The 27,069-nt window shown below is 47.3% G+C and overlaps 3 protein-coding genes across 3 annotated transcripts; all 3 read left to right on the top strand.

Annotated features, from left to right (window-relative positions):
* The first annotated feature begins 10,310 nt into the window (after positions 1–10,310).
* Positions 10,311–12,656, top strand: LOC145937801 (uncharacterized). Its single transcript, XM_083041174.1, has one exon. It carries the CDS (start codon positions 10,311–10,313, stop codon positions 12,654–12,656), a length of 2,346 nt encoding a protein of 781 aa, XP_082897300.1.
* A 39-nt stretch (positions 12,657–12,695) lies between these two features.
* On the top strand, positions 12,696–13,508 carry LOC145937800 (uncharacterized). Its single transcript, XM_083041173.1, has one exon. The coding sequence runs from the start codon at positions 12,696–12,698 to the stop codon at positions 13,506–13,508; it is 813 nt and encodes a 270-aa protein (XP_082897299.1).
* An 885-nt stretch (positions 13,509–14,393) lies between these two features.
* LOC145937799 (uncharacterized) lies at positions 14,394–16,305 on the top strand. The gene is made up of 2 exons (XM_083041172.1): positions 14,394–15,275; positions 16,195–16,305. The coding sequence occupies exons 1-2, from the start codon at positions 14,394–14,396 to the stop codon at positions 16,303–16,305; spliced, it is 993 nt and encodes a 330-aa protein (XP_082897298.1).
* The last annotated feature ends 10,764 nt before the right edge of the window (positions 16,306–27,069 follow it).

The raw sequence follows: 27,069 nt of genomic DNA, 5'->3' as shown, positions 1-27,069 counted from the left end.
TTGGCTTTTTCTGCCAGACGACCGAAGTGTTCCCCAATATGTCCCCAAATATTTAATATTTGGCCCCAGCTAGACGGAGATGCCATCCACTGTAACTTGGGCCCTTGGTGGCTTCCCCTGGGAGATCATCATGGAAATAGATGGCTTCCGTTTTATGGGGAGCCACCTTAAGCCCCAACTCCTTTATAGCGCGCACCACGCAGGCCACCGCCAAGTCCGCCTTCCCTTTTGCGTCCCCCCAGTCGTTTCCCCCGGCCAGAACTATTGTGTCGTCTGCGTAATAGACGACACGGCAGCCGGGGTGGAGGGCAGAACGGAGCACTTTGTCATAAGTGATGTCCCACAGCAGCGGGCCCAAGACTGACCCCTGTGGGACACCACATGACACCTTCCTTCCGCGTTGAGCACCGGCTTTATCCCGGTACTCTAGGCCACGATCTCTAAAGTAGGCCTTTACGACCTCCACGAGATATGAAGGGGCGCCATGGTCCACAAGGGCGCCCCTAACCTTTCCCCAGGGCAGGGTGTTAAAAGCGTTTGTTATATCTAAAGATATACCAACCGCCACCCTGCCCTCTTCAGCTTCGGATTCCGCGAACGAGCGGACGCGCAGAATCGCGTTGATTTATGTTCGCGCAATCCGAACTGGTCCTCGTGGAGGTCAGGCCCCACTTCCCGCATCTGCCTGACGAGTCGGTCGGCAATTATTCTTTCGAAGATCTTGCCGACTTCATCGAGCAGGCAGATGGGCCTATACGCGGAAGGCGCTCCATCTATTCTGTCCCCTTTTGGGATAAGTACCAATTTGGCCCTACCCCAGGCTGGGGGAAACTCTCCTTCCTTGAGACAGTCGGTATACAGCCTTCTCAATGGTTCTGACAGGTGCGTCATGGCATATAGCCAGACCCTTCCGGGAATGCCATCAGGCCCCGGGGCCTTATTGCAACGGGCTCTGAGCCTCCTGGCAATCCCGGCCAGCTCGGCGCTGGACACCTCGTATTCCTCCTCCCACGCGACGGGTTCCCTTATATGTAATTCAGGAACCCTGTCGCATTGTGGGAAGAGGGTCGTTAGTATATTTTCCAATACTTCGGTGTTCAGCGCCTCCGTCACGGGGGGCGTCCATCTTCGCAGTTTCTTCATCACCGCCCTGTATGGACGCCCCCAAGGGTCCGTATTGAGGCCCTGGAGCTGTTCGTCCCAGTACCTCGTCTTCGACGCTCTGATGGCAGCGCTCAGAGCGTTACGAGCTGACCTGTAACGCTCGAGCGCTTCAGCCACGCCCTCGTCGTCGTCGCCGAGGCCTCTCCTTCTCATCCTCTTGAAGCGGCGTCTGGCTTGGACGGAGGTGCGTCTCAAGTCGGCAATCTCCTCCGTCCACCAGTACGCCGCTCTTTGCGGCCTCGGCTTGGCTCGGGGCATGGAGATGTCACAAGCATCTCTCATGGTTTCCCCGAGCCATGCCACCTGGTCCTCTATCCCTTGCGGTGCTTCTGCACCGGGCCAGGTGGCAGAGAGCATGGCTGCCACCAACCTGTCAGGCTCCAACTTGGCTAGGGCCACCTTTTAGGTAGGTCCCCCCCTTGGGCGCGGTTCAGCACCCCCCGGCGGATGATGTCGACCCTCATCCGGATGTACAGATGGTCGGAGAGGGTCTCTTCTTGCATCACCCGCCAGTCCCTAATCCTGTCTGCCGCAGAGGGAGACGCCCATGTTAAATCAACAATGGACTCCCCCTGCGGCCTGACCAGGGTGCTGCTCGACCCCTGATTTATGATACAGAGGCCGAGAACCGCTGCCCAATCCTCCAGGATCCTGCCTTTGCGGTTCGTTCGCCGAGAACCCCAATGTGCCGAATGGGCAAGTCCCCGGCGACCACAATTGGTTCGGGGAGTCTCCTCAACACGACGAGCGAGATCTCGTCGAGGATATCCCCGAACGTGGCAGGGTCTACACTGGGGGGGATGTAACACCCAATTACCCACAGTGGGCCCCACTCTACGGCTGTATACCCGCGTCCTCCTCCGATTCCCGTACACGGATGAGAGCCTGCCTCCATTCTCCACGTGATCGCGACCGAGCCCGTATCGCTGCTTGCCCAGCACGGGTTATCCGGTGGGACGCGATACGGCTCGGCCGCGATCCCTACTCCACATTTCCACTGCGCCAGGGTGTGCAAGAATAAATCTTGAGCCCTGGCGCAATGGTTTAAGTTCGCCTGGAGGAGGCCAATTTTATTCGCCATAATAGGCGAAATTTATGCCTCCTCCATGGCTACCTCCATCGACTCACTTCCCTGAGCCGAGGGAGTGTCAACTCCCACCTTTGCCTTTTTGGCGGCGCCCTTTCCCCTTCTACTACGTTGGGGTTCGGGCACCTCCTCGTGTGTTCCTTGGGAAGGCCCGGGGGAGGCTAAGCCATCCCCGGGGCCCTCCCCGCTCACTCCTCCCTTTTTCTTTTCCTTTTGCGGGCCTTGGGTCGGCTCGGGGAGGCCAGGCCATCCCCGGAGCCGCCCTCATCTCCTCCTCTCTTCACTTTCTTGTCGCTGCCCTTGGCAGCCCTCCTCTTCTTTTGCGCGTGGCAATTTTCACCACCCACGCGGTGATTGGCCGGTTTTCCGGCTTCCTTACATAGGACGCAGCACGTCCTTTCTTTGCACGTGCTGGCTCTGTGGCCGGGTGCGCCGCAATTATAGCAGCATCCGCTCCTATCCACAGTGCTGCTGCATTGTGCCTGTACGTGCCCCTTTTCGAGGCACCTGAAGCACTGGAGCGGGCGTGCATCCAGCGACTCCACACCGGCCACGAGCCAGCCCACCTTAATTTTTCCAATCGCGGCTACCTTCTCCGCAGCCGCGACTGGGCATTGCACCCATAGGGTGCCCATGGTTCCTCTCTGGAACTTGATCTCTCCGGTCTTTATTTCTGAGACCTCACATCCCCCTTTTTGGGCGATCTCTGCCATCACCTCGGCAATGGTGACGGATTCGTCCAGTCCACGCACTCTTAGTTCCCCCTTTTTACAGGAGCGAGAGACGCGGACGCCCTCCTTGCCTTCTAGCGCCTCCTTGAGTCTCTGCGCAAGGAGGTCGGCTTTGTGGGCCTTATCCTCGCCCGAGATCTCATATAGGATGGCGCCCGTGGCAGCCCTTCTCGCCCGTATGGTTTCAACGCCCAGCTCCGAGGGGTTAATTTTCTGCCGAGCCATAGTTATGGTCTCGGTATATTTACCCTCGGGACAGGTAACTGTTATTGCCGCTGTCCTCGGGACTCTCCGTGACATCCTCGCGGCAGCAGTCTTTTGGCCGGCCTTCCCCGCGACCCTCTGATTCAGAGGGGGGAGGCCTTTGGGGCCCTGCTGCCGTTTGCGGAGGAGGGTAGACTGGGCTGAGATTGTGCAGCCCTTATTTTCCTCGCCTCCTTCCTTCCCACCACCTTTGTCCAGGACTCCCGGGAATTCAAAGGCGGCAGGATCGGGGGGGATTTTTAACGGAGGGCTCCGTAGTTTGGGCTTGGGGTTTGCGTTCAACCCTGCCCTGCTCCTTCACCTTGGAACTACCACCCTTTTGGGTGGGGTTCTGTCTCTTCCCTTTCTTCCCAGCTCCACCCACAGGGACCAGCCCCTTCGGGGGCGCGGCGTACTGATGGGAGGCTGTTGGGGAGATTTCCTTTCTCCCGGCACCGCTCGCAGGGACCGGCCCCTTCTGGGGCACGGCGTACTGTTGAGCGGTTGCTGGGGGGGGTTTCCTTACTCGGGGGAGGGAGTCTCAATAGGGGCGTCTTGGCGCCCTTCATGAGATTTTCTCTTTTATCGAGGAGACTCTGGATCTTCGATGTCATTGGATCGTATTTCCTCTTGTCTACCTCGTCCTTAATCCCTGGAGGATAGTCCTCCAACTTTTTGGTGATCCCCTTCACTGGGGGTCTTATAGCTGGAGATTGGCTGACAATCTCCTCCATTTCCACCTCCACCTCCATCTCTACTGTTGGAGAGGGTGGGGGGGCATTCCCCTTCGCACTAAGACTTTCCTCTGTGCTTGGCGGTTTCACGGGTGGAGGGGTGTTCCCCTTTGTCACACTGAGGTTTTTCTCAGTGTTTGGCGGCTTCGCGATTGAAAGCCGGGGTCTCCCTCTCGGTAGAATGCCATTGCCTTCCTTAAGGCGTTTGGCTTCGCCTTTCAGCTGCAGAACATCCGATCTGAGGATTCTATTCTGCCGCTTAAGGCTATCCACCTCGCCTTCCCCTTCCTGTTCCGGGGTGTTAGGTGCGGCCGCCGCACTTGCAGCAGCCAGAGCGGTTAGTGCGGCCTGCACATAGCAGGCCGCTTCCGACATCTCCTTCTTCACCGTTCCTTTCACATTCCTGCAGAGAATGGCCCATTTTTTAACGACTGTTATGCTTTCCAGTCCACGGGCAGCCACATCGTTGGTCGGAGCTTGGTTGATCTCCTCCACATAATCTGCCACCTTCTGGTCAAGCCTTGTCCAGGCCTGACTGGGGCCCATTGGCGCCTTGGGGTCCAACATGGCCCTCTCCTCCCGAAGCTCCTTTACGGCCAATAGTTTCCTCTTTCTGGCCTTGGGTTTCTCAAATTCGCCCGTTGTAACAGGGCGACCCTGCCTTCTTTTCTTGGGGAGAGATTCCCCCTCCGCGTACAGAACGTCTATATCCTTCGTGGCGATGCTGTCCACGAGTTCTTCGTTCTCCTCCCCTTCGCTCAATCCCCCATCGCTAAAGTCCCCATCATTGGGTTCTCTCGAGGGCCCACTCCGAGGTACTATGTCCTCCTTTCTGATCAGGACTGATACCGGCTTTATGTCCTTAAGAACAATTTTAGAGGACTTGGATCCCGGCTTGGAACCTTTGTCCTCTCCCTCCCCCTTGACTATACTCCTCGTTTTTGTGGTTATGTTTGTGTCGTTCATTTGGTTTTTTTCCCCACTCCCTGCGGAGGCTCGACCGGCCGGCGTATCTCCCACCGGCCAGGGGACGACCCGAAACATGACCGGAATCGCCCCCCAAACCGGTGCCCCGGGGACTCCCGGGGGGCCGGCTTATGTCGCGGGCCGGGGGGAATACCGCACCCCCGGCACAAGACTCCGAGCCCCTTACTCCCCCATGAGGGGTTTGACTCCCCCATGGGGTTTCGGGGGTCCCCCGCCTCCGACAACGGGGGCTCCTCCGCAGGTGACGCCACTCGGGGAAGCCCACGGACGCTTCGGACAGGGTCGCCGCTCCCCGGCCCTCCCCTACACGCCGTGGCGACCAGCCGTCCCCCCACCGGTAATCACGTCCGGTGGAAGGGACCACACCTTCTCCTGACCGGTCGGTTCGGAAGGGAAAACGGTCCCGACCGGCCAGGAGTACGAACTCTCGCCGCCGGGCCCCGCCTCGGAAACGTCCGAACGGCCCCGGCGACTGACCGCTGTGACTCCCTCCGGGTAAACCCTCCAGGCAAGGCCCCTCGGGTAGTCACGGCTGGTCCCCTCCTCCTGCGGCCCCCGCCCCGAGACCCCGGGGCGAACACCCCCGTGAATAACCCCAGAAAATATCCCCCCCCAGAGACACGGAATAGTTCCCCGGCGGCCGAGGCCGCAGACTGCATGGCGGGAGGGCAAGCGCCAAAGCGCCGTGCAATGTCCTCTCTTAACGGTGTCATGCCACCGGGCGTTTGAATTCCGGGTCGCCATCCCTTACCACCTACGAGCCAAGACTCTGACGAGTCAAGGCTCTAACGGGGAAGTGGGCCCCGTCCCCCCAAGACTGTGAGAAGATTCCCACAATCCAGGAGAAACCCCCAGAAACCAGGGGGAGCCCCCACAAACCGGGGGGGGGGCGAGTGTACCTCATCACATGAGGTACGGACCACTCTTAGCACCCTTCGCAGGGCTATCCCCCTGCGAAGGGTGAGCCCCCCCACCACGCCAAGGTGATGGTCCACGGGGGGGATGCGCGGACCCCTCTAAAATCAGCTCACAAATCAGCAAGTAATTAAAAGCCGAACAGCACTCTTTGATCATAGGCAACAATCTGCATCTGTTCGTTATCTCCCTCGCGCTATCGGATGCTAGCGTTTAAACCGCAAAAGATTTATATAAATCAGACGCTTCTTGGAATCGTCGCTTCTCATCTCAAGCGCACCGCCGAACTTCGATATCCGGTCCAGATTATCTAACGCTCGTAAATTGATAGTTGACACCTAGAGCGCTCGCTCTTGCGGGTCATCGCATCGTAACCTCTTAGTAAACGTTTTTTTTAGAAATTCCCACCAAAAGGGAACTGCACACGACACTAAGATTTTTCTCGATTTAATGGGTATATAAACCCTTAATTCTTAGCTTCATCACGGCATATCATTCACGACATCCTACCGTAACATTACGGCATATCATCATCGGCATTTTACCATAACACTACGGCATCTCATTATCAGGATTTCACCGTAGTTCTACAGCACATCATTTCTGTAGCCCTACGTTACTCTGTGTAAAGCACAGAACATATACTATTAGAAATGAAAGCTCTGTATATAAGATAGGCAACAAAAAGATGAGCTGCCATCTCGTGGTGGAGTGCGAACTAAAGTGCAATGTAGGGTTAGGGGATATAATTCTTTAAAATTTAAATATTGAAATTAGAAATAGATATAGATAGATCTGAAATAGATGTATATCTATGTATATATGTGAAATTAATGAAGACAAAAATGAACACTATTGATAAAACAGACATATTTATTATGAAATAAAATATATGTCATATAAATAATATATATTAGGAAATGTTTGTATAATATATCAAAAATATTCACACGAGAATAACAACTTATTATATAATCACAAGAATTATCCTACAACTAGCATAAAATAAGAATTATCCTATAGCTTACATACTATATGTTGTTAACTATCACAGTCGTTGTTTGACTACATCGTGTAGTCAGAACCTCTCATGTAGCTACATTGGATGTCGTGTAGTAATTCCTGAAATAGTGTGAACACTCACACTTCCTTTCATGGTAAATGGACCCTGGTTTTTCTATAAAATAAATGATAAGAGAATATTTTTCTTCTTTTCTTTACAGAGGAAAATATTTATGTATATGTTTTCTTACCATTCATCAAGCAACACCTCTGCGAGGACGTTTCGAAACATGGTGAATGGACCCTCGTTTTTCTATAAAATAAGTGATAAGAGAATATTTTTCTTCTTTTCTCTCTTTACAGAGGAAAATATTTATATATGTTTTCTTACCATTCATCAAGCAACACCTTTGCGAGGACGTCGGAACGTAACCTAAGTATGACGCTGATGCCACGTGACGCCACGGCATTTTCTGATTGGTCATTTTAACCCCTACTTTGGAGTGTCCCCACTTTTTTAATGTTACCGGAAACCACGATACAAGTTTCATTCCCCTGGTGTAAAGTCACGCGTTTGCCGTCAACAGCGTTGACATACCCGATTTGTTAGTCGCGCATAGAATTACAAAGTAAAAGTTAAATAAAGAACTCTTGTGCATCAAAACTCGAGTACGTTGATTTTGCCAAAACATCCCGCGACCGAGGTCCTAGAAAAGGGAAGAAGGCGAACGAGCGTATAACAATCCACTGCCTGAAGTTCACAGTCTATCATAAGTACTTATAATTACCCAGACTATTTAACACGCCGCTTCACGCAAATTCTAATTCTAAGTTGCGCTAGACTGACAATTCTCTTTCAATCATTATTTTCTCCTAAAACAAATAAACGAAATCCACTGTTAAGCACCGCACGCAGCTAACAGTTTCCCGTTGTCAGTCAAGATTTATTAAATCAGAGTCCAATTACCTTCTCATATTTTATTCAAGGTATCAATATCAGAAATTAGTAATATTAACGTAGAAACAATACACCTGGCATCACTCGGACGTCGTCCAATCCGCATTTTACCTTTAGCCGTTGGACGTACCTTTCGTAGGTCCACACGACTCTCTACCATTTCCTCAACTTCCAGTCGTTGTCGAGCATCCATCGCTAGTGCCCGATGACAAAGTTCCCATCAACACCCTGCGTATCTCCATCGTCGACGAGGCATCCTTCGTATTTGCCCGAAGACAACTCCTCATTACCTTCACTCACCTAATAAAAATCGATAACAGGAGACAAGGTATTGTATAAGGATTCTTAAACAGAATTCCGGAATTAATTTCACTCTGGACGTGGTCCAATCCTCATTTTACCTATAGTTACAACGCATACTTTTACCATAAGCACAAGCAACTCTCTGCCATTTCCTCAACTTCCCGTCGTTGTCGAGCATCCATCGCTAGTGCCCGATGACAAAGTTATTTAAAAATAATGACAATCTAATGATAACAATAGACCCCATGTACAAAGTATAGTCGCACAAGGCCCGCCGCCGCCGAGCGATCCCGTTGATGTTCCTGGACCTTCGACATCTCGTAGGCACGAGATGAATTCCCTAGGAGTGCATCTATACGAAGAAGCACCTCAACAATAGCCGGTAGTAACACGAAACCTGGAGCCATCATCCCGAAAAGGACGAACACTTTAGGGTTGGTAATTTAACAACAGATCTGTGAAATACAGATACAAATAATAATCTGGCGATTTTTCAATCTATAAATATACGTAAATCAATGAATATTTATTAGAAATAAATTGGATTTATTCAAAATATGTTTTCTTATAGAATTCAATTTGCATAGAAATTTGAATATATCATTGAGAATAAATTTTGTTCAAACTGCATTTTAATTATGTATAAAATTATGTATAAAATTACATATAAAATTTGGGGGGATTTTATTCTTATATTTCAGGACAGACGAATTTATGAAACTGGAAAGAAAGAAAGAGAGACGAACCGCAAGTTGAACGATGAGCTCCGTCCAAGTGTCAGCTGGCATTATAATCTGTTTGAGACTCGATCGAGACGTCCTCTCTGTTCGGATTCATTAGATCTGACGGGATTAGACGAGTGGCTACGCAGCGTCAAAGAGAGTGACAGCGAGGAACAGATTTCGAAAAATATCTTGCTGTTTTTACATTGAAGTTTTTCAGGACTGGCCAAAATAAGCCTAAATACCTTAACAAGAAATTGGATAAAGTAGCGCGACAATATATTACCACACATGCTAGATTTTTTTACGTGTTTTTGATGTACTTACAATTATTGAAACATCTCGTGAAAAAAGTCATAATTGTGTTGTCATCATTCAAAACAAAGTGCTAATGATAAAAATTATTATTTATATATATATATATCAATAACAATTCTCGAAATCAGCTTTAAGCTTTGGAAAATGTATAAATTGATAAGTGTTAAAGTCGGAAAGAATAAATTCATATATGTTAAAATCGCGAATAATAAATTTACACCTGTTAAATTCGAGAATAATAAATTTATATATAAAACTCGAACATAATAAAATCTTATCGCCGTGCTGCCTTTACAAAGCGGATAATCCGCAAATACGCGTTCAATAACAAACGTCTTTGTTCTCAATGTGTTTTCTCGTCTTCGTATTTATATCTCATATGTAATCAACAGACAACCGTTTCCACGTTTCATGGAAATATTCGACGATTACCCGGAGCTTGGGATTCCCTTTCTCCGTTCTTCGAAATTTCTAGATGTTTCCCCGAAGAGTTTAAATACCGAGGATACGACTGTCTCGGGTCTCTTATCGAAAATATAATCGAGTAATGAACATACGCTAATACAAATCTGAGTTAAGTGCGAACACGGCGATAGATTAACTTTCTGTACTGCGATCGCAAATCTTTCAGTGACTGCGAGTGCGAAAAAGACGAACTCTTTATAAAAGACGAACTCTTTATAAAAGACGTGACTTTAATGGTGCTCGGACACTTCAAGAGTTAATTTAATCTATGTATTAACCGCGTCCGCATTTTCGACATTACTAAAATAAAGACATTCTTTTCTAATAACGGATCGCCTGTATTATCGCACTTCTCTTAAACTCTCAATCTCCTCTTTCGCTCTTACTCTTTCTCTCTCACTCTCTCACTCTATCACGCTCCGCTGTTATCTCTAAACCTCAACCGTCAAGCTGATACACAATAGCATTCGTTATCCTTCTCGCTCCTCAGTCTTAGCGGAATCACATTCCCTCTTTCCGACTTCGATTCTCTCTCGCGATCAGCAAACTCTCTCTTCTCAATTCGCCGCGACGAACAAAAAAAACGGACAGCTCGCGCGTGAACATAATTTGGTCCTTCGAGCCGGATTGTGAGACGAATCTGTGCGGAAATTTCCGATAATTGTCGGAACAGAAGTGAACATGATGAGTGAGACATTAGCGAGGCAAGAGGCGCAGTTTTACTCGATTTCTCGCGCACTCGAGAACTTTAAAAAACTCGGCAAAATTAATTACACGGGACCAAAAATTCGATCGCGAATTTCCGCGCTAAAGGAGACCTGGGAGAAATGCATGCAAACGCATGCAGACCTGCTGCAAATCACTTCCGAGGTAGAAAGGGACGGCATCGAGTATTTCGAGGATGACAGATTCTACGAACACGAGGACAAATACAACTCTGCATTAGACTACATGGCCGAGCATCTTGAAGAGATTGAGCCACACAATCAATCTTTTAATCAAGGACATCAACCTGCTCCAGTCAGCTCATCGTTTTCGCTGTCTCATCTGCCACCCATCAAAATTCCACCGTTTTCGGGTAATTATGACGAGTGGGAAACGTTTCGAGACCGATTCACGTCACTCATTCGAAAGAATAGAGAGTTGACATCATTTACACGCATGCACTTTTTGGCATCGAGTCTAACCGGTCGCGCACTCGACGCAATAAAAAATATTCCCGTTACCGCCGCTAATTTCGACCTAGCGTGGAAAACTCTCACTTCTCGGTATGAGAACAAGCGTCGATTGATCGAAGGGCACGTTTCTGCATTATATAATCTACCGCAAGTGTCACGCGAATCCTCTGTAGAATTAAACGAACTTCGAGATAGAGCGAATCGCGCAATAGCGTCATTAAAAAATTTAGGTCGAACGCATGAAGAAATGTTAAGCGACATTATCGTATACGGCGTTTCTCAAAAACTCGATAACGCCACGCAAAAAGCCTGGAAATTAAAAAACAGTAACGATTCAACAGTTCCAAGTTTCGCAGAACTCGAAAAGTTTATTGCAGCCCGCGCTCGCGCGTTAGAAGAATTGTATCCTACCAACTCGACAAAAGGTTCTCGATTTCAAAAGGCCACGATCGCCACCGCTTCTACGGCATCAGCTTTATCATGTCCGTTATGTAAGGCAGCGCATTTCATTAATAAATGTCCTAAATTTATCAAGAAAAGTCCGAGTCAGCGATTGGAAATAATTCAACAAGCAAATCGATGTGTTAATTGTTTGAGCACAAAACATACAGTATCGTCTTGTCAGAGTAAATATTCTTGTCGCTCATGCCAAAAGAAGCATCACTCGATGCTACATGCTGACTCGAACTCATCTATTACTGAAAATTCAAATAAAGCGTTATCAGAAGCGCAATCGAGCTCTCAAATCTCGCAGCCCGTTACTGCGTTGAATGCGATATCAAGGCTACCGTCACGACCGCACGTCTTACTCGCAACAGCCCGCGTAAAAGTCGGCTCAATTGAAGGTCGTTCGACTATTATTCGAGCGTTACTCGATCAGGGTTCCGAGCTTACATTTATTACCGAACGGTTGAGGCAAATGTTGAAATTGCGTCGCATTAAATCGCCTGTCTCAATCTCAGCCGTCGGATGCGTCAACGCCGGTACTTGTCGATATGCCGCGTTAATTAAGCTCTCTCCTGTTAATGAATCTCATCCTGTGTTAACGACTATCGCGTCAATATTGAACTCGCTAACTTCTTACTCTCCGTCGTCCGTGATATCTCATGTCAATTGGCCGCATCTCGCCGGTCTCAATCTCGCAGATCCGGATCCGTTAAGCAACGATCCAATTGACATAATTATCGGCGCCGATCTCTACAGCGAGCTATTCCTCGACGGAGTTCAAAAGGGCAGCGCTGGACAGCCCATTGCGCAACAAACGATTCTCGGCTGGGTACTCTCGGGCCCAACATCGATTCCGACTAGCGCGCATCGCACACGTACAGTGCAACATTGCTCAAGCACGCTTTCGCTTGATCAGGCTCTTTGCCAGTTCTGGGAACTCGAAGAAATTCTGCTTAAAAAGCCGTTAAGTCCTGACGAGCAACAATGCGAAGAGCATTTTCTCGCGACGCACTCGCGTCGCTCCGACGGAAGATACGTCGTTAATTTTCCGTTCAAAAAAGGGCTTCCGATCGATATCGGTGATTCAAGGCAAATCGCGGAGCGTTGCCTCAAAGCTCTCCATCGCAGATTTCAAATCAATCCCGAACTAAAATCGGAATACGCTAATTTCATTACCGAGTACGAAGCGCTCGGACACATGCGAAAAGTTGAGCCCGCGGAATCCTCCAATCAATGCGTTTACATTCCGCATCATCCAGTAATTCGCGAAACAAGCATTACCACTCATCTGAGAGTCGTATTCAACGCATCGAGCAAAACAAGCAATGCGACTTCGTTAAACGATCATCTGCTTGTCGGTCCGAAACTACAAGCGGATTTGCCTTCAATCATTCTAAGATAGAGGCAATATCGATATGTGTACTCCGCGGATATAACCAAAATGTATCGCCAAATCTTTGTCAATAAAGACGAAATATATTATCAGCGCATTTTATGGACCGAAAATCCGATGGAGCCTGCACGCGAATATCAACTCCTCACGGTCACGTACGGCACCGCGTCCGCGCCATTCTTAGCGTTACGCATAATTAAGCAACTCGTTGTGGACGAAGGTGACGCGTTTCCGTTAGCCGTACCAATATTGCAAAATAACACGTACGTCGATGACGTGTTGTTCGGAGCTGACGACATACCTCTACTCCGACAGACTCGCGATCAAGTTCGCGCCTTGTTGCAACGCGGCGGATTCGAATTGAGAAAATGGTTGAGCAATTCATCCAAGCTTTTAACCGATATCGTCGCGGACAATCATGGGTTAACGTGTAATAAAGATTTGCAAACCGACGAGCGACTCAAGATTTTAGGAGTTAGTTGGAATCCGTCGCTCGATGTTTTTCAATTTCAAGTAAATCTCCCTCTCGTTACGTCAACTACCAAGCGATCTATCCTCTCAACCATCGCTAAGTTGTTCGATCCGTTAGGGTGGAGTACGCCGGTTACGATTTCCGCCAAAATATTCATGCAGCAACTATGGCAAGTAAAGTTAGATTGGGACGATAAACTTCCATCCTCTCTATTAGAACAATGGAATACCATTAAAACGTCTTTGGCGAGTATCGATAATCTCCAAATAGACCGATGGATACAGAGAGGAGCAGATAGCATTAATTGCGAGTTACACGGCTTCTCCGACGCGTCCAACGCAGCTTACGCTGCAGCGGTTTATATTCGCCTAACGTCGCTTTCGGGTTAAATCACATCGATGTTACTAATCGGTAAAGCAAAAGTAGTTCCGGTTAAACCACTCACGATTTCGCGACTAGAGTTATCCGCTGCATTATTATTAGCTCGATTAATGGAATTCGTTTGCACGTCGCTTAATCTCGCGAAAGCTCCATGCTATTGTTGGACGGATTCGAGCGTAGTGCTTGCGTGGGTAACTCAACATCCGTCAAAATGGAAGACATTTGTAGCGAACCGCGTTACCGATATCCAGTCGCGAATTCCATTCGCTTCTTGGAAACACGTCTCAACCGGAGAAAATCCTGCCGATTGTGCTTCCCGCGGAATTCATGGGCAACAATTAGCATCTCATGATCTATGGTGGCAAGGGCCATCGTGGCTGAGGCTGCCTGAATCAGAATGGCCGTCGGCAACCGATCAGTCATTCTGCGAAACATCTCTCGAAAAAGTTACTCACGCACATGCACATCATGCCGAATCGATCGAACCGTGGGACTTAGCTACGCGATATTCATCCTGGCCTAAGCTCCTTCGAATCACGGCATATATTATTCGATATACATCGCGAATACGTCGTCTTAATGATCCTCACGTGGGAATCAACGAAAGTCCGTCAGCTCTCTCTACCTATGAGTTTCAAAGAGCTCGCAAGTTCTGGCTTACGCGCATTCAGGACGAATTATTCGCTCCGGAAAAGAAAGCTTTATCACAACAACGATCGATTTCTTCGAAAAGCGCGATTTTGTCGTTAAATCCGTTCCTCGACGAAGAAAAACTAATTCGCGTTGGCGGGCGGTTAGCACATGCCCCATTCTCAAAGCAAAGAAAGCATCCGATTATATTAGCGTCGCATCCATTAGTCGAGCTAATAATTCGACACGCGCATTTACGGTCAATGCATGCTGGAACACAGTTAACGCTTGCAACGTTGCGACACGAATTCTGGGTGATACGCGCTCGCAGTATAATTAAAAATATTATTCATAAATGCGTCACTTGCGCCCGCGAAAAAGCTGAAATACCGATTCAGCTTATGGGAAATTTGCCGCGATTTCGAGTCTCGCCGCCCTCTCGCGCATTTCTACATTGTGGAGTCGACTACGCCGGTCCCGTGCTCATCCGATCAATGTCCGGTCGCGGAATCGCATCGCGAAAAGCATACATCGCTGTCTTCGTATGCATGGCTAGCAGAGCGATTCACTTAGAGTTAGTTGAGGGTTATCACACCCCCGCATTTCTAGCTGCCTACTCGCGATTCTGCGCGCGTCGCGGTCTCCCGGAAGCAATTTATTCCGATAACGGTACGACATTCGTTGGAGCAGATCGCGAGTTGACCGCAGCATTTCGAGCATCTATACGAGATCCGAATTTTCTTAACCGAACAGCGGCCGATAAAGTTTCGTGGCACTTCATCCCGCCATCCGCTCCGCATTTCGGCGGCTTATGGGAAGCAGGAGTACGCAGCGTGAAACATCACCTGCGTCGGGTAGTCAGTGATCAAAAAATGACGTTCGAAGAATTCGCAACTCTCCTATGTAACGTCGAAGCTTGCCTAAAGGCTTCTAGGCCTCTCGCACCGCTCACCGATACGGTCGATGATTACGAACCCCTCACGCCCGGTCATTTTCTAATCGGATCCGCGCTTAAAGCGATTCCGGAACCTTCTGTTCTCGACATCAAAGAAAATCGCTTATCACGTTGGCAATTGATAAAACAGTTAACTGAGCGATTTTGGAAACGGTGGCTCGATGACTACGTAAACACCCTACAGCAGAGAGTAAAATGGAAAAAGGTCACGAAAGAAAGCCTTCGAACAGGGCAACTCGTATTAATTCGAAACTCATTGCTCCCTCCCTGTAAATGGGAATTGGGGCGCATCATGCAGTGTCACGCAGGCACTGACGGCTTAATTCGCGTCGTTACAGTAAAAACGGCGTCATCCGAATATAAGCGTCCAATCGGAAAACTATGTCTGTTACCGATTGATATCGAAAACCTAAGTCAAAAACCTAAGTCAATAAGCGATAATGCGTAACTATTCTTATATCATATTTGCTGTTATTCCTTTATATTATATTATAAGTATCTTTCACATATTATGTATATTCGTTCTTTGATATTCTCTATCTATATCTCCGCGTAATTATTTTCCGTTCACTTGTCGTTGTGAATAACCAATGTAATTAACACACCGATCGCCTCAAACGAATTCTCTAAATTCATGCGCTTATGTACTCTCCTTTCAAAACGATAGTTTCGAGGCGGTATGTTAAAGTCGGAAAGAATAAATTCATATATGTTAAAATCGCGAATAATAAATTTACACCTGTTAAATTCGAGAATAATAAATTTATATATAAAACTCGAACATAATAAAATCTTATCGCCGTGCTGCCTTTACAAAGCGGATAATCCGCAAATACGCGTTCAATAACAAACGTCTTTGATCTCAATGTGTTTTCTCATCTTCGTATTTATATCTCATATGTAATCAACAGACAACCGTTTCCAGGTTTCATGGAAATATTCGACGATTACCCGGAGCTTGGGATTCCCTTTCTCCGTTCTTCGAAATTTCTAGACGTTTCCCCGAAGAGTTTAAATACCGAGGATACGACTGTCTCGGGTCTCTTATCGAAAATATAATCGAGTAATACGCTAATACAAATCTGAGTTAAGTGCGAACACGGCGATAGATTAACTTTCTGTACTGCGATCGCAAATCTTTCAGTGACTGCGAGTGCGAAAAAGACGAACTCTTTATAAAAGACGTGACTTTAATGGTGTTCGGACACTTCAAGAGTTAATTTAATCTATGTATTAACCGCGTCCGCATTTTCGACATTACTGAAATAAAGACATTCTTTTCTAATAACGGATCGCCTATATTATCGCACTTCTCTTAAACTCTCAATCTCCTCTTTCGCTCTCACTCTTTCTCTCTCACTCTCTCACTCTATCACGCTCTGCTGTTATCTCTAAACCTCAACCGTCAAGCTGATACACAATAGCATTCGCTATCCTTCTCGCTCCTCAGTCTTAGCGGAATCACATTCTCTCTTTCCGACTTCGATTCTCTCTCGCGATCAGCAAACTCTCTCTTCTCAATTCGCCGCGACGAACAAAAAAAACGGACAGCTCGCGCGTGAACAATAAGAATGTTTTAAATTCAGATAAATATTTATATATACATATATATATATATATATATATATATAATTTAAAATGTGTAATAAATATATACTACAAAAATGAATGATATCCATAAAAAAACTTACCTTTTTAAAAAAAAAGGTAAAAAAAGGGCGTCAAGTTTATGCGCCATGTGAAAAAGTGTTATTCAAAAAACAGTGTTTTTAAATTACTGTAAAAAAACTGCTTTAAAAAATAATGTCATTTTAATTTTATACAATATAATTTAATTGTACAAAATAATTAAATATTTCTAAAAAAAATGATATCAAAAAATTGCGTCAAATAAATAAAAATTTATGTTATAAAATTTTTATTATTATTATAAATTACAATATAATTAAAGTAGGGTGTATAGTTAATATAATTAAAATAGAATTATTTTTTATAATTAACTAAGCACAATTGTAATATACACACATCATTATCATATAATATATTTTTGCAATATATTTTATTATAAAAAATTATATAAAATAATGTAAAATAAACAATCATATGTATACATTCCAATAATTATATATATTTTGAAATGTTTAATAAAAAAAAGATAATATAAAACAAAATTACAAATTTACACCAAAATTAAAAATTAAAAATTGATACAAAAAATTAAAAATTAAAATTTTTAGTTAAAAAAACTTGGCGCTGCTAAATTGAACAATATGCTAATAATATAGCGCCAAGTTTTTTTAATTAAAATTTTTTTATTTTTTTTTATTTTGTATTAATTTTTCATTTATTGATATATATATATATATATTTCATTTATTGATATATATATACCGGGTGTCCCATTTTAAAGAACCCACTCAAATATCTCAGAAACACTGCGTTAAATAAAAAAATGTTTCCTACAAAAGTTGTAGGGTTTCGAGGGGGACATAACAGTAATATTCATATGACCTTGGGCGGCGTCTCCAAGGTCAAGTAAAGGTGAGAATAAATTTTTTAAATGGAAACCCATATTTTTTATTATAACATCTTTTTCTACTAATTAATGTGAACAACTTTTATCTGAAGCATTTTTTTATTTTCTTCAAAATTCATTCTTACCTTCACTTAAGGTTAACCTTCACTAACCTTGGAGACGCCGCCCAAGGTCAAATAAATATTACTATGTTATGTCCCCCTCGAAACCCTACTATTTTTGTAGGAAACATTTTTCGATTTAACGCAGTGTTTCTGTTGCGGATCAGAGAAAGAGAGAAAGAAAGATAGAAATAACCGCTCGAATTTGGCGCGATTATCCGCGCCATTCGCTCGTGCGCCAATCGCACTCGCGCGTACTCCCGCTATCTCGCTCCGCTGCGCGCGTCTCGCGCGGAACGTATCTCGCCGTCTGAACGGTCACGGGCAACCGTCCCGTGACAAAACAAATTGTTGAAAACAAACGGTTTTGTCCTCCGACTCTCGAGAAGATTCCATTTATTTTGAAACAAAATCACAAATTCGGTGATTTTGCTATCAGAACCTTCTCGAAGGTCGGCGGGATAAAACCGTTCGTTCGGCGCCCGATCGCCCTCTCGTCTTCCAGTCGTTCGCACTGATAGACCGCTTTTCTCTCTTGCAAAAATTGTTCGGACTTCTTCCGGGCAATCGAGCATTCGCTCAGATTGCACTTCCTGGAATCAGCGCACTGTAATCGTCGCGGTATACTTGCTTCGTATCCGCACTGTACACTGTGTATATAGTTATAATCAGTTGACTCAAATATACTATTATCACTCTCACTGTTCTCGTCTGATCTTTTTTTCGTGTGCTGTGCTAATTCACTTTTATCGTTGTGCCGTTCCTGTTGTTGCATTTATCTGCGCACCACGTTCTCGCTCCGTGTAATCGCGATCTCTCACATTTTCTGGTCCTTCGAACCGGATCCTCGCGTCTTCGTCGCGTCCGGCAGCTGTGAGTCTTCGCCGTCGGGGTGAGTGTTCTTCGTGTCCAAGTGCGTGCCGTGACCTGTGACAGAAAATGGAGCTGGATCAGCTGATCGACGCTCAGCACGAGTTGCACGGGCGCATACTGCGCAGCGTGGACAACCTGAAGAAGATCGGGACGGCCAAGCTGAACCTCCATACCATCCGCGCCGCGATTCGCCTCCTGGACGACAAGTGGGCGAAATTCATGGAACAGCATGAGGAGATTCGCGCCACCTTCTGGAAAGAGATCAAGGGAGATGATTACACGACCGACGATCTCCTCAGCAAGGTCGAAACGGCATACTACACGCAGCGCTCCGAGCTTGCTGAGCTTGAAGAAAGGCTTACCAAGCCGACGGAAACCGAGCTGTGCGACCGGTCCCGAGAAACCGCGCCGTCGCGCAGAATCTTACCGCGGATCAATTTGCCTCAGTTCAGCGGCAAATTCGAGGACTGGCCAGCTTACCGAGACCTGTTTCACTCGATGGTCCTCGGAGATTCATCCTTGACGAAGATAGAGCAGCTCCACTATCTCAAAACAAGCGTCAAGGGCGATGCTGAACAGCTGATCCGGAACCTGCCTTCTATGAAGGACAACCTGGAGCAAGCATGGGATATGTTAACTTCCTACTTTGAGAACAAGCGTCTCCTAGTCAGATCTTACCTGACGGCCTTCACCTCGTTGCCAAGGATGAAGGCTCCTTCAACCGACGGGTTCCGCCGGCTTTTCCATGGCGTGCTCTCGACCGTTGGAGCTTTGAAGGGCATTGGACGTCCGATCTCCGACTGCACCGACCTCTTCGTGCACTTGGTCGTCGAGCTCCTGGACGCCGAGACTCGTCGTGAGTGGGAGAGCTCCCTCGGAAAGTCTTCTAAACCATCCTACGACAAACTCCAAGAGTTCCTGCAGGAGCAGCTTATGACGTGGGAGGTCCTGCAGACAGTAAAGACGGGGTCATCCGGAGGGTCGTCGAGCAAGTCTCCGGACAAATCCAGCCGCACCGCTCGCACCAGCCACGTGGGGAGCAAGGAGTCCGATCCGAGTCGCAGCTGTCCCCTGTGTAAAAAGGACCACTTTATAGCCTATTGCGATCAATATAAGAAAAAGACGGTACATGAAAAACGAGAGGTCATCAATACTCACCAGCGGTGCTGAAACTGCCTGGGTCGCCACCTACTCGCTGAATGCAAGTCATCAAAGGTATGTGGTACGTGCTCTGGAAAGCATCACACGACGCTGCACGACGCCTTCACGGTCGCGGCCTTGACAGCCGGACCAGCTTCATCAGTGGCGGTCCACGTCGCGAAACGACCGCCCGTGGAGTGCGGACCCGCTCTTCTAGCGACCGCTCGCGTCCTAGTGGCTGATCGCGCGGGTACTCGCCACGCAGTGCGCGCTCTGATCGATCCGGGTTCGGATACCTCGTTGGTCGCGGAATCGCTGGCTCAGCGGCTCCGTTTACCACGAACACTTTCTTCCGTGGCCATCTTCGGAATGGGTGGCATCCAGACGGGCGTCTCGCGCGGTCGGATCGGCGTCACCGTCTTCTCGCGTGACGGGCACTTCGCGCTCGCCGCCTCGCCGCTCGTGTTACCGCGTCTCTCTGTGTATAGTGGACCTTCAGAAGGCGGAGCTCACTCGTGGCCTCACCTAGATGGCCTCTATCTCGCGGATCTGGAATATCACGGCCAGGATCCCGTGGAGTTACTGCTCGGGGCTGACGTCTACCTAGACCTCGCCATGCCAGATGGTCTTCGCCGAGGTAGACCGCTTGAACCCGGTGCCCAGCTAACTCGCTTCGGCTGGGTACTACTAGGAGTTGTCGGGTCCGGACACGCCGCGACTCCCGTGTCGTCACTTCAGTGTTCCACAGTGGATGACCTCGCTGAACTCGTATGCCGCTTCTGGAAGACTGAAGAGCCTCCCCGCGCCATTCTGCCGCTGACCACCGAAGAACAAGAGTGCGAAGATCATTTCGTGCGCACTCACGAAAGACTTGCCGACGGTCGCTATCAAGTGCGACTCCCGCTTTGCTCGGAGCCTCCGGATCTCAGCTCCACGCGCCGCGCCGCGTCTCGTCTCCTCGACGTGATGAGACGTCGTTTCGACCGCGATCGCGACTTCGGGTTGCTGTACCGGGCCTTCATGAGCGAGTACATCACGCTCGAGCACATGTCGCCGTCCAAGGTCACGCCGTCCTCGCTAAGTGATCAAACCAGCTTTCTGCCGCATCACGGGGTGCTGCGAAGTTCGGGTACGGAGACTAAGATCCGCGTTGTCTTCAACGGCTCCACACGCACGGCCTCCGGAGCGTCACTCAACAGCGTCCTGCACACCGGACCCAATCTGTTGCCGTCGCTCGCCGACACCTTGACTCGCTGGCGGCGGCACCGATACGTCTTCGTCGCCGACGTGCAGATGATGTATCGGCAGATACTGCTCCATCCAGACGACCGAGACTTGCAGCGGGTCCTGTGGGAAGAAAGGGGTCAAGTTAGAGAGTATCAGCTGAATACGGTCACGTACGGCCTTGCGAGCGCACCGTACCTTGCCATCTGCGTGTTACGACAACTCGCGAGCGACGAAGCCGACCGCTTCCCGCTAGGCGCCGACGTGCTTTACCATGATATATACATGGACGACATTCTCACCGGGGCAGCCAACCTGGACGCAGCGTGCCGTCTATTGGACCAGGTAGTCTCGCTCTGCAGGGCGGGCGGCTTTCCGCTCAGGAAGTGGGCCGCCAACGAGACTCATCTCCTGAAGAGGATCCCGCTCGAACACCGATTGAGCACCACGACGGGCGCCCGGCTGCCGTCGCATGAACACTCGGTACTGGGTCTCCGCTGGAACCCAAGGGACGACGTCTTCTCCCTGTCGGTACGACTGAGCCCAACGGCTCCACCAACCAGAAGAGGTCAGTTCTAGAGATTGCAATCCCGTGTTATTTCCAATCCCGCGGGATTCGTGCGGGATTAAAGATTTGGTTGTTAGATCTATATACATTTAATAAAGAAACAAATTTTATTTACTAGGATAATCATATTTAATCATAAAAATCAAAATTAAATGAACAAAAACAAAATCTAACGATAAGTATAAATTTAACTTAAAATAGCATTTTTTTAGAAAATAAACTATAAATGAGAGATTTATTATATCCAAACAAAATGTCAAGTTGTTGAGGAATGAATAATATATCTAATAATTATTAAAAAATGAAATATATAAACGAAAAAATATTTATAAGAAAAATAAAATCTCTTCTTTCTTATGTTGACTACTAATATATGTAAACATTTTGTCATTTTGATAAAATTAAAATCATAAATCATAATTCAGTAATTATTTCTAATTTACTAATTTGTTGTGCGCATCGTCATTCGCGCAATTTTGATCCCGCGGGATCCCGCAGCTCCTATTTAACATATGCGGGACCAAAAAATGGCGCGGGATCCTGCAGGATTGTAGGATCCCGCTTTGGGGGATTGCAACCTCTAGTCAGTTCTCTCCCAGACGGCATGCCTCTTCGATCCACTGGGCACGCCGATCCTCGTGCGTGCGAAGCTGCTGATCCAATCCGCCTGGCTGCAGGAGTTGGATTGGGACGCACCGTTGACCAGAGAGGATACCGCAGTATGGACTAGCCTTGAAAATGAGCTACCCCTGCTTGAGGACATCAGGTTGCCACGTTGGTTGCACTGCGACGCTCCATCGAGCTCCTTGGAACTTCACGGATTCTCCGACGCATCCGAACGCGTCTACGCCGCAGTGGTCTACCTCAGGGCTGAGGCTGACGGCCAACCGACCGTGAACCTGGTGGTCGCCAAGAGCAAGGTCGCGCCATTGAAGCGTGTCTCGCTTCCGCGCCTGGAACTCTGCGGGGCAGCCCTCTTGGCCAAACTGGCCGAACACGTCCGACTCGTCTTGGGTTTGGAAACGTCTGCCGTGCACCTTTGGACGTTGGACGGACTCCACCAGCCTGACCGGCAGCTCAAGGACCTCTTCAGGGCAGCTGGTCGCGAGGTCAACTCCATCATCGGGCGCCTCGCAGACGAAGGAGTTCAATCCACCGTCGGCTCCTCACTTCGGCGGCTTGTGGGAGGCGGCCGTAAAGGCCGTCAAGCACCACCTGCGTCGCACCATCGGCGAGGCCAAATTAACCTTCGAGGAACTCTCCACGTTCCTCGCTGAGGTTGAGGCTTGCCTCAATTCAAGGCCGCTCGAGGCCTTGTCTGACGACCCGGACGACCTCGACGCTCTGACGCCAGGGCACTTCTTGGTGGGGGGCCCTCTTCTCGCCATCCCGGAGCCGTCACTCTTGGACGCCGCGTCCATCTGAGCCGGTGGCGTCTCCTCCAGCAGATGCGGGACCACCTTTGGCAGCGATGGACCCGCGAATATCTGCAGGGTCTCACCCCGCGGCCAAAATGGTGGGCCACTCGCGGGGCCCTGCTCGAAGGCCAGCTGTGTCTCATCAAGGGCGAGAACACACCACCGTGTCGGTGGCCACTCGCTCGCGTCACGCGCCTCCACCCGGGAGAGGACGGGCGAGTACGCGTGGTGGACGTCCGCACCTCCGTCGGCGAGCTGACCCGGCCAGTGGTTAAACTTGTACTGCCGACGGCAGCCGCCGCGGATTCGGAGCCACCCGCGTAACCCACGTGTCGCGATTCCCGCGCACTTGTAAATAATCTGTAAAATTAATTCAATAATTAGAGTACATAATTATTCCGTCCGATATTGTAAATATAGTTAACTGTTCGTACTTACTGTTTGTCATGAAATCTCGGTCTCTCGTTGTATCGACTCGCTCTCACCACGCTGCACATGGAGCTCCTAACCTCAGCTGTAAATTTCGCGACAGCGCGCGACACCCCGGTTCGCGGCAGCAATAAGTCACTAGCGGGCTATTAAATACTAGACTTTTCGTCGCTAGTACCTCGACGAAGCGGGCGGGATGTTGCGCATCAGGGAAAGAGAGAAAGAAAGATAGAAATAACCGCTCGAATTTGGCGCGATTATCCGCGCCATTCGCTCGTGCGCCAATCGCACTCGCGCGTACTCCCGCTATCTCGCTCCGCTGCGCGCGTCTCGCGCGGAACGTATCCCGCCGTCTGAACGGTCACGGGCAACCGTCCCGTGACAAAACAAATTGTTGAAAACAAACGGTTTTGTCCTCCGACTCTCGAGAAGATTCCATTTATTTTGAAACAAAATCACAAATTCGGTGATTTTGCTATCAGAACCTTCTCGAAGATCGGCGGGATAAAACCGTTCGTTCGGCGCCCGATCGCCCTCTCGTCTTCCAGTCGTTCGCGCTGATAGACCGCTTTTCTCTCTTGCAAAAATTGTTCGGACTTCTTCCGGGCAATCGAGCATTCGCTCAGATTGCACTTCCTGCAATCAGCGCACTGTAATCGTCGCGGTATACTTGCTTCGTATCCGCACTGTACACTGTGTATATAGTTATAATCAGTTGACTCAAATATACTATTATCACTCGCACTGTTCTCGTCTGATCTTTTTTTCGTGTGCTGTGCTAATTCACTTTTATCGTTGTGCCGTTCCTGTTGCACTTATCCGCGCACCACGTTCTCGCTCCGCGTAATCGCGATCTCTCACAGTTTCTGACAATGAGATATTTGAGTGGGTCCTTTAAAATGGGACACCTGGTATATATAATATATATATAGGTATATGTCATTGGTCAGAATACTGAACACTAGCGCCATCTGGTGTTGAAACATGAGAAACATAAATTTTCAGTGAGACGGGAGACGGAGATGATGATCGGAACGTTTCTTAAATGAAAATATTTAACAATAAGAATTTATTTAATATTGAGACTTCGCATCGTGATGTTTAGAAAGCACGTAGAGAAAATTAAAGACACTTTCTTTATGTAATTCAGATCCAAACTATCGATTGAACTTATTACTCGATCGGCCCAGCCGTTATATGAGATCTGAGATAATATAAAAGTACTCTCAAATATCCAACTCGCGTATACAGGGTGTCTCAGACTATCCGTATCACCCTATTATATCGAAAACTGAGCGCGGCAGACAAAAATGTTTCAGACAAAAGTTGTAGGGCTTCAAGTAATGCATTACATAGTAATATTAGTATGACCTTGAAGAGTGTTGTCAAGGTCATATAAAAATGACCTTGAAATTTTTAAATGGAAGTACCTATATTTCATTCCATATTCTTGTAGCTTATCTCGAGAGCTTTTCAAAACACTATATGTAAGTCTCTTTTTATTAAGTAGTTTTCGAGTTATGGAGCTTGAAAGTTACAGTACCGCCGGTGTTAGCATTACTCAAAGTCTACCGCGCGGAGGTTGCCCGGTCGGATTTACATTTCTTTTGTATGTGCGCGCGCGTATGTCTGTGTGTCTGTGTGTGTGTGTGTATGTGTAAATGTATGGCTAGATGCTACATGTGATTAGGCCTGATGTTCGCAATATTTACCGTTTACTTCAATACAAGCACGTATTCTTTTCTTGAAATTATTTGTTGCATAAAGAATTTCATCGGCATCTAAAGAACGAATAGCGTCGCGTTCTATGAATCATATTATCTCTTGTCGTTGGGGGTTCGCAGTATACCAGATCTTTTACTCTTCCCCACAAATAGTAATCGAGAACACTGAGGTCCGGTGATCGCGCTGGCCAATGATGTGGGCCATATTTGCCTATCCATTTGTTTGGAAACATATTGTTCAATCGTTGACGAGCAACTATAGATGTATGCGCTGGGCATCCATCTTGCTGAAAAAACATGTTTAGGCGTAATTGTAGAGGAATATTTTCAAGCAAAAGCGGAAGATTATTTTCAATGAAATTGGCATATCGAGCACTGTTTAAGTCCTCTTCAAAGAAAAACGGCCCAACGACATGTTTTTCAATAATTCCGCACCAAACATTGACTTTCCAAACATGTTGATGGTCAATTTCTCGGAACCAATGAGGATTTTCTTGTGCCCAATAACGACAGTTCCAAGTATTTATAGACCCGTCACTTTTAAATGTGCTTTCATCAGAAAATAAAATTTTATGATGAAAGTTTTGTGGTTGTTGACGTATCCAATTGCAAAATTCAAGTCTGTTTCTAAAATCGACAATCGTCAATGCTTGGTGAAGACTCATCCTGTACGGATGCAGCTTGTTTTCATGAAAAATCCGGTGGATCGTGGCACGACTAATACCAGAATCTCTTTCTCTACGCCTTAATGAATCGTGGGGATACAATTGAGCAGATGCAAGAATTTCTGGCGTCCTTTCCTCTATAACTGGGCGTCGAATTTGTCTACCTTTATTGTGATCAGGTTGAATAATGCCTTTATTAATAATTCGTTTACTTAAGCGAGAAAAAACATTGTATGAGTGAGGAATGCGATCTGGGTATCGTTCTCGCCACAATCTTGCAGCTGCTCTAAATTGACCACCACATTCACCTAAAATAAGCATCATATCCGAAGCTTCTGCGTTTGAATACGACATAGCTGATTAATGAGAATTTCGTTACGTGCTTTTCTGCAAGAGATCATTTTTCTTCGCTGGAGAGCCTGTTAATAATTCCGCTTAAGTGAATTTTATGTACGGATTAATTGTTACGCCATGCGCCGCCTAGCGGTGCTTTTTGCCGATGAAATTCTTTATGCAACAAATAATTTCAAGAAAAGAATACGTGCTTGTATTGAAGTAAACGGTAAACATTTCGAACATCAGGCCTAATCACATGTAGCATCTAGCCATACATTTACACACACACACACACCGACACACAGACATACGCGCGCGCACATACAAAAGAAATGTAAATCCGACCGGGCAACCTCCGCGCGGTAGACTTTGAGTAATGCTAACGCCGGCGGTACTGTAACTTTCAAGCTCCATAACTCGAAAACTACTTAATAAAAAGAGACTTACATATAGTGTTTTGAAAAGCTCTCGAGATAAGCTACAAGAATATGGAATGAAATATAGGTACTTCCATTTAAAAATTTCAAGGTCATTTTTATATGACCTTGACACACTCTTCAAGGTCATACTAATATTACTATTGTTGTGTGCCTCGAACAAGGCACTGGGGTTGCGCCGAATTAAGGATGAGGATCCTCGGGTCGTGCAGGACTTCGTAGGAAGTTAGGAGTGTTGTACTCTTTTCTTTCTCTTAAAATACACTTTTATTTCGGATTGAATATGGTTTCGCTTTATTTCTCGTCCTTTCTTTAAATATATATTCGCGTATCATTCGATGAGCGTATATTCGTATTCCTCTCAATAATTCAGGTCGTTGTTAGTGAGTCTCGTTCTGATGTTCTGGTTTCTTATTAGCGACCACGTCTTGATGTTTAGGAATTGTATTCGAGACTCCGTCTTGATGTTTAGGAGTTTTATTCGAGACTCCGTCTTGATGTTTAGGAGTTGTATTCGAGACTCCGTCTTGATG

This window comes from Prenolepis imparis, unplaced genomic scaffold (assembly GCF_030444845.1).
Source record: "Prenolepis imparis isolate NDT839.2.m4 unplaced genomic scaffold, iyPreImpa1.0 SCAF_6, whole genome shotgun sequence".
Classification (NCBI taxonomy): Eukaryota; Metazoa; Arthropoda; class Insecta; order Hymenoptera; family Formicidae; genus Prenolepis; species Prenolepis imparis.
Note: the sequence above shows the minus strand (reverse complement) of the source record. Positions and strands in the feature narration are given on the sequence as shown.

What these genes read in the sequence shown, in the direction of transcription:
- LOC145937801 (XM_083041174.1), top strand. Translation starts at nt 10,311, where the DNA reads ATGATGAGTGAGACATTAGCGAGGCAAGAGGCGCAGTTTTACTCGATT.
- LOC145937800 (XM_083041173.1), top strand. Translation starts at nt 12,696, where the DNA reads ATGTATCGCCAAATCTTTGTCAATAAAGACGAAATATATTATCAGCGC.
- LOC145937799 (XM_083041172.1), top strand. Translation starts at nt 14,394, where the DNA reads ATGCATGCTGGAACACAGTTAACGCTTGCAACGTTGCGACACGAATTC. An exon ending in TAAACACCCTACAGCAGAGA is followed by an intron (nt 15,276 to 16,194) that starts GTAAAATGGAAA and finishes ACACGGCGATAG; the next exon opens with ATTAACTTTCTGTACTGCGA.